Consider the following 17,835-nt stretch of genomic DNA (forward strand, 5'->3'; position numbering starts at 1 on the left):
CCTTCAAGGAGTTCTGTATAATCAACAAAATAGGACGATGAGTTGGAGATCATGCATTCTAGCCAGCTTTCAAACACTTACAGAGACCTTAAAATAAATCACATACACCCCCAACTTGCCAATGCTATGGGAACCAGCATATAGTAATCTCCTCAAAGAAAAGAAACAAAAAATACATTAGAAATATGAGGGACATTGTTGGTTGTTGTTGTGTTAGTGAATCACACAGCCAAATCAGGTCACATTGCCCGTGAGAGGAACGCTACAGACAGGCCTTCATATTGAGTATGTTGTGGTCAATAATTAACCATAGCAAAAAGCTATATAGTCAACACTTTCTATACAGTCAATTTTATTTGTCTGTTCTCATTTCTCAGGAATCAACTTGTTTCTGTAAATGAAGTTACAAGACTAGAATAGTTAATCAAGAACAGAAAGTAGAATTTCTTCAGAAAACACAGGCGCTAACTTTACAAGCAATTTAAGACTTAAAGACTAAAGTTTGACAAAATAATTGACCATGTTACGTTCTGTGTGTGAAGGGATATGTCCATAAGTTTTAACAAAGTTTCCATCTTTCACAAACTGAGTTCTAGCCTACAGTACCTCACAAATGCTTTCCATTTTGGATATTGCCACACTGTAGAAAAAATATATTTCTATTTTTGGAGACAGAGTCGTTTGTGCATGGACATTAACAAGTACAAAAATTCAGCAGATAATTTTATAATATTTTCTCTTAACTACAACAGAAAGTGCAACACTAAAAAGGCATCTCCTGCCTACTTAAAATTTCTTATACCTTTACAAAGCTAACTCTGAATGTACACATTACATCCTAGAACACACAAATAAGTTTGAAAGTGTCACGGCAGAAGTATGGAAAGCATGCTTACAGCTTTTGTAAGCTAAAAGACACATAGCAAACACCAGTGAAAAGTGATTATGTCTGGAAACAAACATAAATTCAAGATGTCTGAATCTTCACTACTAGTTGAAAACAAAATCCCATGACATTTGTTGATTCTGTAACTTTATTTGCATTTAAAGACTGGCTGCTAAACTTCTTATCTGAAGAACCACCACAAACAATCAGGAGTTGCTAGCTCTGTTAGAATTAGTCTGTTGGATCCAGTGGAGACTTATTTAAATTGCTGATTGAGCGAGATTGACTTTTGTAGGAAGAGGTCCTGCTTCTTCATGTTCCTCCGTCTTGCATCTAACCACAACAAGTGCAGAGGATGGATATCTGTTCAGTTTTTGTTCATTCATGTATTCCAAATCTCCATAGATGCTCAGCTTCTGAAATATTTAAACGATTTACTTTAAGACAAAGATTCTCGATTCTGTGAATAAAATGCATTTCATTATGCAACTACATTCCTGGTTCTGATGGCTGCAGCCCTTCAACACAAGTTAATCCAGACTTTCTGCAACATCTGAAATCCACGGCTGGAATTAGATTTGAGTCCAAAAGGAATGTATTAGATCTGCCAGAACAACAGTAGATACAGTGCTTGTGTACCAGCTCCTTTAGTTTGCAAATACTGTGAGCCTTGCTTGTTTCAGAAGCGTGGGGATCTCTCTGGTGACTAGGGATGCTAGTTCAGCCAGTTCCCCTCTGATCAGATTCTCTGCGCTCACTGATAATGTGCTGTCATTTCTGTTCTCACTATTGATCCTCCTGGATTAAACCCACACCGGGTTCCACCTACAGCATCCAACCCTCAGTATAGCTTTATTCCCAGAGAAATCGGAAGCAGCCTCCATTTGCTAAGAGTAATCTGAAGGTTGCTGAGAGGAAAGTGCCTGAGAGGAGAGTGTCTTTTGTAAACCAAAAGACATCATATCTGGGGCCTGAGTAAGGCTCAGAGCACCTATCAGCCACAGGAATGAGCAAGAATTGTTCAGCTATAAAATCATCATTTAAGTAACAAAATCCGTTTGCTAACCACATCCGCAAAATAAAAAACCTCCTTCTAGTCGAACCTCCCCCCCAAAGGCTTCTTAGTCTCTAGACAGCTGTAACATAAAAGTAATATAATGAATAAATTCAAAATATTCTAAGTTATAAAATAGTGTTACCTCAGATGGAACATACTGCTCTACAGCTGTAGCTACAGTTGCGCAACAAATCCAGAGCAGGACCAACACTGACAGGACGAGCGTAGTGGTTAAAATCCAACTGGAATTTCTGAAATGAAAAGAATGTTACTAGATTTCATATACCGAACACAAGACAATGGACCCTCTAAAAAGTCTGGCTCAGTTTTGACTGCATTTCCTGCTGATTCACTAGTCTCTAGCTCTTCCAGCTACAAGGCCCGCTTCAGACTTCTGGGTACTCTAATGCCTATTTAGAATCTGACTTGAAAGACACAAAAGACTTGCCGGATTCTGTTTATTTGGCCCTAAGCATCCTCCCATTTACAGTTTTAAAAACAGATTTTTCTGTTATGCATTTGGGGTGCAATTCACTGATCCTTCATGTGTAAACTTTTAAGCAGAAAGTAATCAGAGTAAGGGAAAGAAGAACCAACATGCTGATCTTCAGCAATGCTTTAATAAAGATATACTGGGTATTTTCAGCCTGGAAATGAGACCCAACAGTGTCTTTCCTATCATACAATCCCAAAAGCAATACAAAGCAAGTGCTTTGCCCTGAAACATACCCAGAGCTAAAGAACAGGCAAAACACAGTACTGATTAAACAGTTCACAGAACACACTCAGAAAAACTGTAGGAAATTATCAATATGATGATCACTTGAAATGGAAAGGAGAATCCAAGTTGGCAGAACAGCCTGCGAATAACATGGGGCCAGCACAGAAAAGTAGCAGTAACAAACAGTCAAATACATAATTTTAACTGCCATGCATCTTGAAGCTAGCAGACTTGTAGCACATTGAGATCTTACAACAGTGCCCCCATATACACACAGAGGAAAGGCTAGGTACAGACATTCTAGAATATACATACATGGAAAGACACTTGAAAAAGCTGTCATTTTCTCGCTCTTCAAAAAGTCCTCGGTATGTCTGTGAACTTCCTGGACGGAGGTCTGCTGAAATACAACAGCAGAAACAGTGGTCAGGAAAGCAATAGAAGAGAAGACCCAAACGCCACACAGTTTGTCTATACAAAGAGCATAAAATGAAGCTTTTAAAATGGCCCTAGCTTGCATGTTTCTATTTCCAGCAGAGCTTAGTTTCTACCACAGACTTTGCTAAGTGTACATAGTGCCGTCTACACAGCAAACAATTATATTTCAGCTTTCTAAAAATTTGCTTTCATGTGCCACCTGCAATTTTTTTTTTTTTTATGACAGGGAATGTTTGCATTTGCTCTTCCAAAGCACAAAGAACAACTTACAGGCTGTTTTACTCAGCGACAAGGATCCTCTCGTATCTCCAGTTTCCTGATCAAGCTGTGGAACATACTGTACTTCTGGCTTTGACTAAAACAAAATAAGGAGTTAGGAGATCCTCCTAGTAGCTTCCACCGATTGTAGTAATTTAAATTTTCAGAACTAATACGGAAGTTAACCTTAAGACATGCACCATTCACAAAAATCTGACTTCCTCCCCTGCCCCTGCACTGGCCCTAAAGGCAGTGAAATACTATAGAAAACCTAAACACTTCTGACAGTGCTCCATAGCCTTTTCTGTAACTGGAAGGAGCAGAGTTAAACATTTAGCAGCCAGGACACCTTAATCTCAAAGAAAAAGACAAGCACCTGGAATATGACAATTTTGCCATCATCTGCCTGAAGGTAGAAAGTCCATGAGGATGTTATGAAGCTCTGAGCGGAATCCATCATGTCACTCCAGAATGACCTCACCAGTGTCAGAGGAAAGAGGAGATGAATTCTTGGCATCAGGGACATTAACTGCAAGCACAACATTAACTGGTTTTCCATTTGTTTTTATATGAAAAGAAGTCAGGTTCTTCCTCACCCCTCGCCCCATGTCTAGATTTTAGTCCTTAGGAAGACTTATCTTCCCTTTGAAGAAACTTAAGACAGAGAAGACACACTGAACAGAAAACAAGTAGGTGGTATTTGAAAAACATGTCATCTACTTACTTGCTCTTGCCTTAACTCAGCAAATGGCAATTGGTTCTGGCATCCAAGATGACAAGCATATTGTTCATCAGATTGGGAGTATGCTTCAGTACAGGCTGCAAGGAAGAAGTTCCACAAATGAGAAGATAAATTCTGCATTTTAGTTAAGAAAACATTTTCAGTATAAGTTGGATCAGAAACAAAGCAGCAGTTAAAAGAATGACAATCCCATTTGCTGGGAAAGATACAACAATCACTCCAAGGGTAGCATTTGCTCTGAGGTCTAATGAATGTTAAGGAACCAGAGCTTAAACAGATGAGGTAGCTGAAATCTAAATGCAATCAGAGCAACCGATCAGAAATGTTACCCTGGACAAACTCAGGGATGCAAGTTTTCATTGATCCTCCCACTACCAATATAGTTTTTTCCTCTATGTATTACATGAGTTTTTACCTCAGAGAACAGAGCTGGAATCCTAAAAAGAACAGAGGGACCATCAGTCCATTAAATCCCTTACAGGTAACAGCAGAAATCATGGTATCACAGGAAAACCAAAGGACCATTTTCCTGCTAGTGTGAGGAGTACAGAAACTGCATTGAAAGTATTATGGAATAATTTTTTAAGGACAAATGAAGCCAACTCTTTGTTTTACAGAAAGCTTCTATTAATTGTTCACTAGAGACCATCAAGACCAAGAAATTATTCTGCCCATGGAGATATTGGGCAGACAATACATGGGCATAGCTCTTTCCCAAAACATTAAAGCTTAGGTGGACAATGTTGCCGTACTACCTGAACTGAAGACTCAAACCAAGTAGCAACACAGAGGACAGTAGCTCTCCCAGTTTTCCACAGGAACAAATGGACCATCATAAAGGCTAAGAAATGTTTGGCTGCTGATGCCATGCTGTTGAGTATTCAGCTCATAGCACCTGAACAGCAATTCTGTGGTAAAACTGCCACCAAACCAGTGTTTGTAGGCAGAAAGAAGCATCAGAAGACAGAATTGAGCAGATCAGCCAAGATATATCTTGCCAAGCACAGAATACTCAGTCAGGGCACCAACCAGTGTAACAGATTACAGAACATAAGCCAGCAAAAGACAACAGCCTCAGGAAGGAGAGTTAAACCAGAAAGTAAGCAACTGTTCAATTACCTCTACATGTGGTCTATTGCTACATCACTCTTTCTTATGGCACTCTTTCATGTGTGGTTTGACAACTAGATTGACATGCTGGATCACAGCTATACACAGTGTACGACAGACTAGAGCATTAGCCCATTTCTAGAGTATTTAATGCAGTTTCGTATCACATTAGCATCTTTGCATGTCAGGTTTTCTACTTCCGTGCTTTGCATTAGCTGTCTGAGCTAGCCACTAGACCTCTTGTTTTTATGAGTTACTGAGAGGATAAAAGGCTCCTTCGAGTGCTGGCTTGGTGCTTAATTGTACTGGAGATATAGACGGAGAGCTCCTACTTTTCCTGGTCTGGGTCGTTATGTCCCACTTAACCTCTGAATAAAACTGTGAATCAGCTACCTCAGTATTATTGGATGAAAGTTCTATACAATTCCAAACCCAGTATTAATTGGCCTATAGTACACATATTTCATCTTCACTGTGAAATTTTTGCTCTAACATAGATAATCCGAGAGAATTAGTCACAAGTATTTAATCGCCTATTTCAAATAAAACGCGTACCTCATTCCTAAGAGTTTAGCTGTAGGTAAACCTCAGGATGTAGCCTAGACCACAAGTTACAAGGCAGACAGCACATCAAGATCTGTGTTCTTATTCTGTCTGAACAATTCACTTGTATATACAAGATTGTCAGGAATTGTAAAAGGGACTGATTGTTGCACGGAATTATTAAAGGAAATTTGACTGGATTTTTTTCCCCAGCCACTTTACGTTTTCTGTGACAAACTGTTTATAGTAAAATCAAGTATTTCTAATGTATTTAGAGAGACTGATGATAGTTAAAAAATTCAGGAAAATAGCAACACTAACGATCAGGTAAGGAGAAACTCGCAGAGAACATACAACCTTTCCCTAAGATTATTATTTTTTTTTAATATCCTGTACATAAACTTTAAGAAGTTGTTAAACAAAATCAGAAAGCAACTGAAGTAATCCCATCAATTTAACAACACCCTTTCAGATGTTCCTGCTCTTCCCTCTGTTATGTCTCCACATTACGGGATGCTGAAGGAGTACTGCAGTCTTACCAGAATCGCATTCCAGTTTGGTTCGATTCAAATCAATGCCATCGTCCACAAACTGACAAATGGAAAACAGTCTGCAGCCTCGCTGGCACGCGTACAGTTCCTCTTCCTGGGAAGGCACAAGAAAAGGCTTGCATACCTCCATTCAAGAACAAATTGTCAGAAAACAAACAATTTTTTTTTGGGGGGGGGAAGTGCTATAAAAAGCCACGCACCAGAGCACCATCCTCCTTCCCTCCACTAGACCTAGAAGCCAGCTAAACGTGACACTCTGGATCATCTGAAATAAAACCAAGCTACTGCTCTTTAACACTATAGTATAACTGTTGATTTATTTCAAACAGAGCTCTTCAACTTGTGGTGGGGCAGACCTGGCACAACAAATTCTGTTTTGTAATTCCAGTCCAACAACTCACAAGCAAAGTCGCACCACATTTTTTTAAAAAAGTATTGCTTTTAAAAACAAGAGATATGGCTGTAAAAGATTTACTCTCATTTAGCCCTATGAAGAGGAGATAGTCTTCCATCGCGGAACTTAAACAGTAGAACCCAACAGGAGAGAACAAAAAAAAAAAAAATTTTGACAGCGTATTACAATGTGTCTACCAGACTCTAATCAGAACTACAACAGAATTGTCAAAATAAGAGATTATCTTCTGATGTACTAAAGCAGTTAACCAGGGTAGTGGTAACTTGCTAAACCAGTTCCACAAACACACATTTTTATATTTATTATATTGAACTGAAGGGGCAAAGTGCTTCCTCACTGCAACTATTAAAATTATGCAAATATAGAAAACCTACACTTAGCATATCTTCTGTCCATAATACCAAAGGCACGGACATGCACTTTCCACGTTGCAGAACTAAAGGCAGCCTCTGTTACATGCGCTCTCTACTTATGATCACACCCTATCATGAATCGGATTCATCAAAACTGCTAACTACGTAACCACTCAGGTGACTGCAGCCAGTTGCTGTACAGGTGGAAAAAGGACTCTGAATTAATTTCACAAAAACCAAACATACCACACCTTACTGTATAACCTGTTGTAAATTATCTGGCCATTGTTTGTCTCCGAGATCAAAAGTTCACATGCTTTAAAGGCACAAAAGTAGAAAACTGTGAATGTAAATTAAAACTTAACTCTAACAACACTGACAAGACAGCTAAGATTTTTCTGCAACAGCAAAACTCGTATTTTGTAATTTGATATCCAGACAGAATTAGTTTTAGCAGACAGATTTCTATGGCAGTCTTCCATGAAAATCTTACTGAAGCTTGTCTTATTTTCCAATGACAACTAAACCTGTTCCCTTCAATTCAACCAATAGTTTTGTGATAAACAGAACAAAGACTAAATGTAAAGGAAGAGATGGCTGTATTATTTGACAGCTCCAACAGCACACAACAAAGATTCAAAAGTACAGTAAAAATCAAGGAAATATCAGCTTTCCCTGAACTTGAATCAGAAACAAGACCATTGCGCCAAAACAGTATGGAAATAGATTAGGATAACATTTAGTCCTCATTTCTCAGGTTTTGTTCTTTCTCCTCACTATCACTACATGTAGACACCAAAACATAACACACGTACAGATGCAAGTTTACTTGTATTCCACACAACTCCCTGTTACTTCCCTCTGTGGGGATACCAGTATCAGCTAGAGTCACAAAATCCCATTTAAGTTCCACATGAAAGCAGACAAAGCCCTATTACCCAACATTGTCACCGCTTCCATTTGCCTGCTGCCCTGATGTGATATCTCCAAGATGAGGTAAGAGCGCCCATCATTGAGAGTTCAACCTGCTCCATAGCTGCAGCTGATAATGAAGTATATTGCCAAGAAAGAATCAGGAAAGATGAGATTTTTGGTAATAGATTTTCCAAATTCAAACCAGTAGTTAAAGGTTTATAAAGCTTTGAACCAGCTGCAAACACTGGAGTATGAAATTAGATTCCTAGGTACTATAATAGGTACTATTTCAGTATCTTACCACAAGATGAAAAAAATTCCATGCAGGTGAACCAAAACACAGGTTGAAGGTTCTGACAAGCTACTTGCTTATCATCATTTATGCTTCATCCTTCAACACCCAAATGTCACACTGGCATTCCAGCTCAGGATCTCTGGCCTGTCGTGAACATGGCACAGTTTTAGTGCCCAAAAATACGGAACAGCCTAAGTCAAATTACAGCTGCCTCTTTAGGAATAGGAGAAAAAAAAGCAGCAAATCCCCCAAAACCCACAAAAGTACCCAGCACTAACAAAGCTATACTTTGAAAGCGGCATTTATTTGGGAAGCTGCAGCCTAACCATCTATTTTCAAAATTAAGTATCTATCTTTAGAGAAGCCACTGCATTCCCTACTTTGAGTGGACGAAAATCTAAGCCAGATGAGACACGCCACAGAAGAACGGCGGCACCGGACAGGAGTACAGGGTTGCTGACCACACCTGAGCACTGCGAGCATGAGCTTCCTTCATCTTTATGTTTACTTAAAGACACGTCCAGCGCTGCTTGAGAAAACAGGCAGGGGGACATGCCTCGAAAAGGGCTCCTGCCCGAGAAAATCCCGGCTATTCCCTGCCACTCCGGAGCACAAGGGCCTGTGGGGGGAGAAGGGCAAGGGACAGGCCAGGGGACGGCCGCGCCAGGGAGGCCGGGGCCGTGCTGCCCCCCAGCCCGGCAGCACAGCTCCCGGGGCAGGGAGAAGGGGAGCGGGGCCGAGCCCGGGAAGGAGCCCGCCCCGCCGAGCGCCGCCGCGGGGAGCCGTGAGGCAGGGCCCGCCCGTACCTTGGGGTAGGTGTGCAGGGAGTAGGTCAGCTGGCAGGCGCGGTGACACGACGCCGTATTGCCCAGCACGGAGTCAAAGGCCTCAGACGAGGCGGCGGGCAACGGCCCAGCGGCCCGAGCGCTGCCGCCGCCCGCCAGGAGCGCCAGGGCAAGAGGCAGGCAGAGGAGGCCGCCCCGCCGTGCCGCCATCTTTCTCCTCCCGCAGGCCCCCACTAACGGGAGCCGGCGCCGGCACACTCTCGCGAGATTAAACCCCCCCCTCCTTCTCCGCGCGGTGCCTGCTGGGAGATGTAGTCCGTGCCGCGGGGCAGCCCCAGCCACCCCATAGGGCCTCACCTCCGTCGGGAACTACACGGCGGAAAGGGCAGGGCGGGGCAGCGGCTTCCGGGAGGGCGGGCGAACGGGCGGGCACCGTCTCCGGGCGGCGGGGCGGGAGGATGGACCGGTTCGTGGTGCGCAGGCCCCGCTGCCCGGAGAGCCCCCGCCGGGCCGGGCCGGCCCCCCGCGCCTACCGGCAGGCCACCCTCGAGTCCCTTAAGGCAGGTCACCAGCGGGCGCCGGCACTGGGGGGGAGCGGGAGGGGTAGCACGGCTCGCCCCGGCCTCCCGGCCCTGAGGGGAAGTCTTCCCCCCGGGGCCCGCTGCATGAGGTGAGGCCTTCCCCTGGCCTTGCGCTGGGGCAGGACCGCGGTGTTCCCCAGAGGCTGTGTGCAAGGGTGGCAGGAGCACCCCAGGAGGAGCCAGCCTGGCCCTGAGGCGTCTTGGATGGAAGAAGGGGTGTCAGGCCTTCGCCAGGCCGCCGTCCTGCCTCTGCATGGAGCTGGGCAGCACAAGGTGACAGCGGGAGGAACGTCTTGTAAACCACCTGTGGTTCTAGTTCTTCACCAAAATCTTTGCGGTGTTGAGGTGACATCCTCACAGAGAACAGGGAAGTGAAGTTAGAAAGGTGCAGAGGGGCTCCACTGCATTGAAAGGGGTTTCCTAAACAGAGATGGGTTATAACTTGGCTCCTTCCTGCCCATTTGGTGTGATGTAGGGTCAGGCTGGGCACACAACTGGAGTACAGCCAGCTGGCACCACCAGCTTCAATATTGCCAGCTGGCTTCTCTCCCCAGCAAGGAGAGCCCTGCAGTTGTTTGCATGGTGGTCCTGCGTGAGACCTGCATAAGAGGTGAGTCCCTCTTTGCCACCTGTTTGTAGAAACAGAACAGGAAAACATTTGCTGCACCAAAGAGCTTATTAATGTAAGGCAGAAAGCAGAAGAATGGCGCATTCAGTGCTCCAGCTGTCTGACCATTGCTGAATCTTTGCAAGATGCCTGACGTCCAAAATATGAGACTTGCACTGTTTGCAGCCTGTCCTGTCAATGTCTGTGGCAAAAACAGTTTGGATGAAAAACATTGTGCAAACGGCCAGTGTACTTGAGTTTGTGTTCGTGTTCCCTAATACTTTGTTTCTCTCTCTGCTGTCGTTATTTTAAATTTAAAGCCAATCTGAGCAGGATTCGGATTCTGCCAGGCTGCTAAAGATAATTAGCTGCCTCCCTCTTACCCCTTTTTCTATTAAGAGATATTTATACAATGGACTCCTTAAATTCAAAACACTTCTCTTCTAGCAGACATTTGCCATTAAGTGCCCTAAGTTTGGCAGACCAAGGTTAAGCATCTCACTTTGCTTTCTAGTTACTTATGTCTTGACTTTCAGTAGCGTGCTAATCTCAAGCAAGTACCCATCATTCCAAGCCATCATGTATTCTGTGCTCTGTTTCATGTCATAATCAATAATTCATGTGTTGATAACAGCCCCATTAGCTGAGATGAAGCCAGTGTCCTTATTTATAAGAATATTCTGCTTTCCTAATGGCTTTTCTCTTTTCCAGAGAGTTGTGGTTGTGGAAGACATAAAACGATGGAAGTCTATGCTTGAGCTTCCTGGGCAACCGAAAGAGAATCTGATCGAAGCTTTGGAGGAGCTGAAGAAGAAAATACCTTCCAAGGAAGTGTTACTTTCAACAAAAATAGGTACATCTTGCCTGATCTAGACTGTGAATATTAGACTGTCTTGCATCTGCTTGGTTTGTCAGTACAAGAGAGACTAGCTTGCAAGCTTTTTAAGAAACGAGTGGAGCTGCCAATAAAAAATGGTTGATATCCAGCCTGCAGTTTTTAGAGCTTGCACTGAAAAAGTCAGCTATCCTCTAATTCCTCCCAGGTTGCCTGCTTATTACAAAATACTGCATCACCCCTTCTGTAGTCAATTTTTTGAAGAGCTCTTCTTGGGCACCTGTGTGTGTTATTCCTTCTCCTGCTATTTGTCAGGGGCATGGCAGAGTGCTCTCTCGCCATCTGAAACATGCATCCTCTATTTGACCGGGCTGAATCCTCTGAACATGCAAGAAATCCTCCTCAGATTGGCCCCAAACTGCTTCTGTATCCTTACACTGAGAAATTCCCAGCGGATGGGCAGCCCCATGCAAATGACACAGCCCAATGCCTAGCTCTTTTCCATAGGACTTGGGGGAGGGATGATGTGAGACCACATGGTCCCAGCCTGTCCTGTCTAGGGAGAGCTTCCTGGCTGTGAGAGACAGTCGTGCCGGCCTTTGTTTGCTATTAGAGCAGCTGGATCTCTATTCAAAGAGCCCCCCTTGCCTTAGAAAAGGAGATGCGATCTGCCCCTTTCCCCATACTTCTGAACTGTCATTTCATTTGCCATGTTCAGCTTATTCAGGCTTTTCCCGAGATTTTTTTCCCAGTGCCTGCCTGAACGCGGCTGGGCTGGAAGAGCCACCAAAGCCTAACAGTGACATCTCCTGGCCAACAGCGCTAGTGGTCAGAGAGAAATACCCCGCTGGAAGAAGGTCCCTTTTGTCTCCTCTCAGAGGAAAGCCTCTTTCACATTGGCAGGCCCTGTCTATTGGAAAAATTCTGCTTGGAGTTACCCTGATGTTTGTGTGTTAAAATGCTATAGCCATCACCGGCAACATCTGTTTCCTTAAAGGGGTTTTCCGTTTAAAATCAGCTTTCTTTGTAGACCAGTCTTACAAGCTTTCACTAGATCTAGTATCTGTGTAGAAAATCAACGTAGCCCTGTATTACATAAGTGTCTCTCTACACCTTGATGACTCGGGAAGGTAATTTTCACATGTTTAGGTCAATTCCTTGCTAATTGCTCAGCCAAAAATCACTGCAGAAGTCAAGGAGGGGGAACTTCAGGCTTCATTCCTAATAATTCTATATTTATGCTTGTGTCAATGCTCTGGTTGTTTTGCTGACACTGCCTGAATTAAAAACGTGTGTGGCTGCTTTAGCACCAATATGATTTGACTGGTGTCCATTATACTTTGTCCACCTACCGATGCTGAGGGAGCTGTTGCTGTTTTCCAGGTCACACAGTGAATAAGATGCGCAAACATTCAGATCACGATGTGGCCAGCCTCGCCAAAGATATTTACACGGAGTGGCGAACTTTCATCAAAGACCATTCAAACAAGCCCTCAATAGAGGTCAGGAGCGATCCCAGGACCGAGGCTTTCAGAAAGAATGCTCGGAAGCTGCTTTGGGAAGCCCTGGATCTAGAGGTAGCATTCAGACGCATTCATCTTTAGCTCAAAGAGTTACTTCTTGTACAAACAAGTTAAACAAACCTTTTTCAGCCATAGCTACTGTAAAGCTGGTCCTGCCTGCAGGGTAGGAACAAGACCAGATGATCTGTTCCTATTTTCAGTGATTCACTGCATGTCCCTATTTATAAGTAGCTTTGTTTTCAGGGTAGATAATGGGGTTTTTTTTTGGTTGTTAACCAAGTAAACATAGTAATTGTAAGTGAGGTGTATTTGCTCTCATTTACATAACCAGTCAACAGACTAGTTGTGTATCTACTGCATTTGGGCTGTACAAGAGGAGGAAGAAGTTAATAAACAAAGTTTTTCCTACTACTTAACAGCTGTGAAAGCAACACTGGGACCTTTTGGGTGTTTCATATTTAAGTAATTAAACATTTGTAAATTTAAATCTATTGCAAAACAGAGAGGCAAGGTTGACAGTATATAAAGTGGTGATAAATACCAGATCCCTCAGGTATCTTTAAGTAAATGAACAGGGCTTTGCTGTAAGGCTTAATGACTAGTTTGCTTGGTCTATGAAATGCCATAATAATTATCCTTTTTAATTTATTCATTAATTATGCTTTAAATGGCAAGTCAAGTGATAAGCACTCAAGAGTTTCAAAGCTATGCATTTGCTAGCTGTGAGAACAACCTCTCCTACTTCCAGTCCATCTGGACTGAGACAGCACAAAAATATGGTTTGCTGTGAAAATGCCTCAGAAAGGTGGCAGCTCACTTTTGCCAGGCCACTTGGTCAAGCTTAGTTCTTGGAAAGCACATATATGCATGGTGATAAGACTGGTAGTAAAGACTGAACCCATGGGACATAAAGGCTATGGTACCACCCTAAAACAAGTAGTATTGGGTGAAGCAGAATCACCTCTGAATAGGACTCACCTGAAAGCACAGCAAGGAAGAACGCCCTTCTGACATGTAGCTATACCACCTGATGTGCAAGTGGAGCTTACTGCAGCAAATGAACAGCATATATAGGCAGGGAAGCCACAGAGGTCCAGCAAATGAGGAGCAGGGACACCTGAGAAGCTGACAAAAAGGAGAAGGGAGGGTGGGGTTGAATGGATGCCAAGAGTCTTCTAGTGCTGCCCAGCAGAGGGGCAATTTAGTGATGGGTAGCAAAAACAGAGTGGGCAAAGGACTTGGAGGAATACTACTTGGCACACTGGAATCTCCTGCATGCAAAGCATGGGAGATTCCCCATCACAAAAGGCAGAAGTGAAATTAAAAACATTTCTTGGTGGGTGGGGGATGTTTTTTTAAGCTGTGCTAAATTACAGGTTTTGGCACATGTTGAAGCAATAACTACATAATTAACATTTAGCAAATCCCTTTCTGCATTCTTAATTACACCTCCTTCTACATACAGAGAGCCCACATTTCCCTTTATAGCACCAGGCAGAGTTGCCAAGCGTTTGGCATGTCTTAGAGTTGCTGTTGGAATCAAGTTTAAAATAGTATCCAAGGTGCCTTATATCAGCAAGATCAAAAGTGAGCTTTATGGAGACAGTACAATGTAGCTTATAATTGCAGTTGAGCTTGCTACCCAAAGCTAGTTGCAGATTAGTTTCCTGTTGTGATGGCAAAGTACTGCCACCCAGCTGGAGATGTGGATATGTTCCCTGCTACTGACCACGTGGCCTTGTTCCTTAATTGCTAGGGTGGAATTAAATTGCTCTTCCTGTTACGCTTGTGATGGGAAGTAGATTTCCTTGAATCTAAGCTGATTAATGAAGAAACACTGAAAAGCACCAAACTCCAATTTCAATCAGTTGGTCTCCTTATTAAATGTAAAGATCTAATTTTATACTTTGCTGTTTTCAGATTGATCACCCACTGGCTGAAAATATTGAGCGAGAAGCTTTTCATCTCTCTTCCCGTCTCATTAGCGCACCGTATCGCAGAATGGTGCGAGCTCTTGTCTTCTCATTAAAGCACAAACCTGAAATCCAAGCGGAAGTCAAGACTGGCACACTCACTGTCCCTGCATTTGTACAGAGCCATAAAAAGTGAGGTGTCACGCTTGATCTTGAGTGAGAACTTCATGTGCCTACATCTCTGTGGAACTGGAAGCCCTTTGTGTCGTGAGGGGAGTGCAGAAGTGCTGACAGTGTGACTCACTTGGCACCACTCTATGAGCAGGGCTGCTGAAGACAAGAACTAACGATGAAAGTGGTGCTGTAAATCTGACTTGGTGGAAATCTGTGTAGGCTTGTTGCAAGAAAAGTTTCTTCTACTCTGATGTATGTTTTCCTGCTACAAAGCCATCTCTGACTCACCTGTTTCTCACTTCTGCCCGTTTGTCATACCTCAGTTTTGCTCCATCCCCGATGTGGATCTCCAGGTGTAATCAGCTGAGTAACATAAAGGAGCAGCTCTGTGCTGTGCTGATATGAAATACTAGGAATTCAGGGTAATTGGTCCATGGGAGGAGATTCCTAGTGGATAACCCTAATAATTAACCCTAAATCATCCAGGTCTGCTGCAGCTGGGCCCTGCCTGTGGCAAGAGCTAGCTGTTTTGCCAGGCCAGGTGATTTCCCTTTGCTGCATTCCAGAGTTGGATGCAAAATGGGTTTCAATAACATGTTGTCCACCATTCTATAGGCTCAGTCATCCTGCTATTGTGGGCATTTTCTAAAGTCCTGGGGTAAAAATCAAAATGCCCCAGAGTATAGGTGCTATCTAATGCCTCTGCTGTTTAATGAGCAGCTCACTCAGACTTCTGTACCTCACTCATGATTTAAATGTGGTGCTTGTTCTTACTGTAACGTGAAAAAATCTTGAAATGAATTTTCTAAATAAAATGAGGTTATAAGCAAAATACTCATTTTAAAGGCTTTTTTCCTCCAAAAGGAACATGGGTCAGAATGATTGTGTGAACAAATTTAAGGAACAAACTATTGTTTTAATTCCTTCTAGTTGTTAAAAACTGGAAATCTTTCCTCTCATATTTGCTCTGATTTTTTTAGTGCCACAAGTCATCTTGTTCTCCATAAGCTGTTATTAAAGCTGTGACAGGCACAGTGTTTCTCTGCTGGTAGGTGATAAAGTGCTCTCTGTTCTCTGTGTGTACGTACGCAAGGAACCACTCACAAACCGTTTTCTGAGTTATCAGGGTAGAGAGGACCAAATACGGGGATGAGTGAAACCTGCCTATTCATAGTCATGGGAATTGAAATCTAATATACTGTAAGGAAGTGTCTTTTGATCAGTCATGGTCAGCACTCTTATTTCAGAAGAGTCACTTAAGGACAAATAATGCAGTGGGAAAACTGAATTAGTCTTCATCCTAAAACAGGACTGAGTGTCATTATGTGGACCTGCTAAATATTTTTTTTCTTCTCTGGACACTAAAAGCTAAAGAAACTTACCTAAGGTGTTGAACTCCCTAAATTTCACTAGATAATTGCAGGATCTTTTAAGAACATCTAAATCCTGTTTTGCTTGCTGGGGCCAGTGCAAGACCATTTTTTTCTGTACACACTGTGACGGTACCTTCAAACACCCGGCTTTTCTGAAAACAGGGATGCTCTGGCGTACAGACATGTCATTTGCAGAAAGTTAAGTTTAGGTGTGTTGGAGACAGTATGAGACGAACTGGTGGATATGTGATTGGTGACTATATGGATAATACGTCAATAAAGACTTAACACTTGTTGACCAGGCTGTAGCAAGAGATGTGAAAACCCTCAATTTATTTCTTACAAGTAATCAGCCTCATTTCCCACTTAAATAACTTCAAACTGCACAGCTGTAATTGAATTCACATATCCTGGACTGTCATGGAAGGGATTCAGGATCAATGAATGACCTAGGTTTTTCTTCCAGAGCTGCAATGCCAAGACCTGCAGTATTTATTTTCAGCTTTCTGTTCCTGCTGCTGGGCTGTGTTTTCTCTATTTAGGTAATGTGTGAGAAGCAAAAATCCTGAAAATGAGGAACTTCTGGTTCTAATGAAAGCCAGGCCAGAGAAGTTTCCCACGCAGGTCAGATACCATCGGAGAACTTTGGCTTATCTGAACACACGGCTAATTTATGCTGTGCTGTGTGTTGGTTTGCAAGACAGGACAGCAAGTCAGCGAGATCCACTTTTGTTTTTGCAGTTTAGCCCTGGGAACCGAGAGAGGGGAAAGTGATGTTGATTATTCTTTCCCCTCTTACTAGTAAACAGTCCCGTGGAAGGGATGCCATTCATGACACAGCACTGTAAAAATTAAAAGCAAGAGCAACACAGATGTAAACAAGGACCTGTCATGGTCCAGAGTACCCCTGTGTGGTTTGTAATGTGTGGAGAAATGGGAAGATGGTGGGGAATGCCAGCCTTGTCCTCAAGGTGTATTTAGAAAAAAAGCAGAACTACAACCTGACTGCATCTCCTCCTTTTTGCATCCCTTTTGAAGTGGCACAAGCCAAAAGAGATACCAGCCACTCTCAGCGGCCTGTCTGAGATCCGTTCACTGTAATCTTGCAAGCTGTCCAAACGTCAGCTGGGGTTAGCGTGGGACAGCCAGTGCCTCCCCAAGTCTGCAGACAGCATGGAACAGCATAGAGGTGCATGTGAGCTCTTCTGCTACCCACAAACTACAAGCTCCAGCTGGCCTATGCCATCAGACTCTGTGTCAGGATATAAGCAAAGCTCTTCCAGGCTCATCTCTTCCAGGTGACTTTTTCCATGCCCTCTCCTGGTCCCTGACACCTTCCTTTTCCGAGCAGCCTTCAGGGAACGGAGTTTTGTGGTTTTTTTTTTTTTTTTATCTGTTTTGAATACCTTCAGCTCTTTAGGGCATGCGTTGCAGAGATTTTTTTTACTTCATTCTCAATATGTGCCAAATAATTTTCATTTGGAGTTAACTTCAGGGATGCAGAGTTACTGCATACGAGGAGAAAACTCTCCTATAAATTTCCTCTATTTAATGGCTAATATTTTTGCCCAACTTGTTTTTGAAGGGACTAAGTGTTTAGTTCTGGGTCCAGCTCTTCTATCTTGATGTTGAAGCTGGCAGTAACACTTGGGCTGAAGATTCACAGACTCAGCTTTGCATAAAACTGACTGTCTGGAGGAAGTGGAAAAGATTCTCGAGGCTTGGACTCGAGACCCACAGGACAGGAGGAATGCAGAGAA

General features: G+C 43.1%; 2 protein-coding genes across 2 annotated transcripts; one reads left to right on the top strand and one right to left on the bottom strand.

Moving 5' to 3' along the window:
- Positions 1–319: 319 nt before the first annotated feature.
- On the bottom strand, positions 320–9,279 carry TMEM59 (transmembrane protein 59). Its single transcript, XM_059822012.1, has 8 exons — positions 9,091–9,279; positions 6,295–6,400; positions 4,085–4,179; positions 3,737–3,889; positions 3,373–3,457; positions 2,980–3,064; positions 2,086–2,194; positions 320–1,302 (listed from the first exon to the last, which is right to left on the bottom strand). Exons 1-8 carry the CDS (start codon positions 9,277–9,279, stop codon positions 1,147–1,149), a joined length of 978 nt encoding a protein of 325 aa, XP_059677995.1. The 3' UTR covers positions 320–1,146.
- Positions 9,280–9,527: 248 nt separating this feature from the next.
- TCEANC2 (transcription elongation factor A N-terminal and central domain containing 2) lies at positions 9,528–15,547 on the top strand. Its single transcript, XM_059822122.1, has 4 exons — positions 9,528–9,629; positions 10,969–11,110; positions 12,476–12,669; positions 14,536–15,547. Exons 1-4 carry the CDS (start codon positions 9,528–9,530, stop codon positions 14,722–14,724), a joined length of 627 nt encoding a protein of 208 aa, XP_059678105.1. The 3' UTR covers positions 14,725–15,547.
- The last annotated feature ends 2,288 nt before the right edge of the window (positions 15,548–17,835 follow it).

The sequence above is a fragment of the Gavia stellata genome, chromosome 10, assembly GCF_030936135.1.
Source record: "Gavia stellata isolate bGavSte3 chromosome 10, bGavSte3.hap2, whole genome shotgun sequence".
In the NCBI taxonomy this organism is placed as follows: domain Eukaryota; kingdom Metazoa; phylum Chordata; class Aves; order Gaviiformes; family Gaviidae; genus Gavia; species Gavia stellata.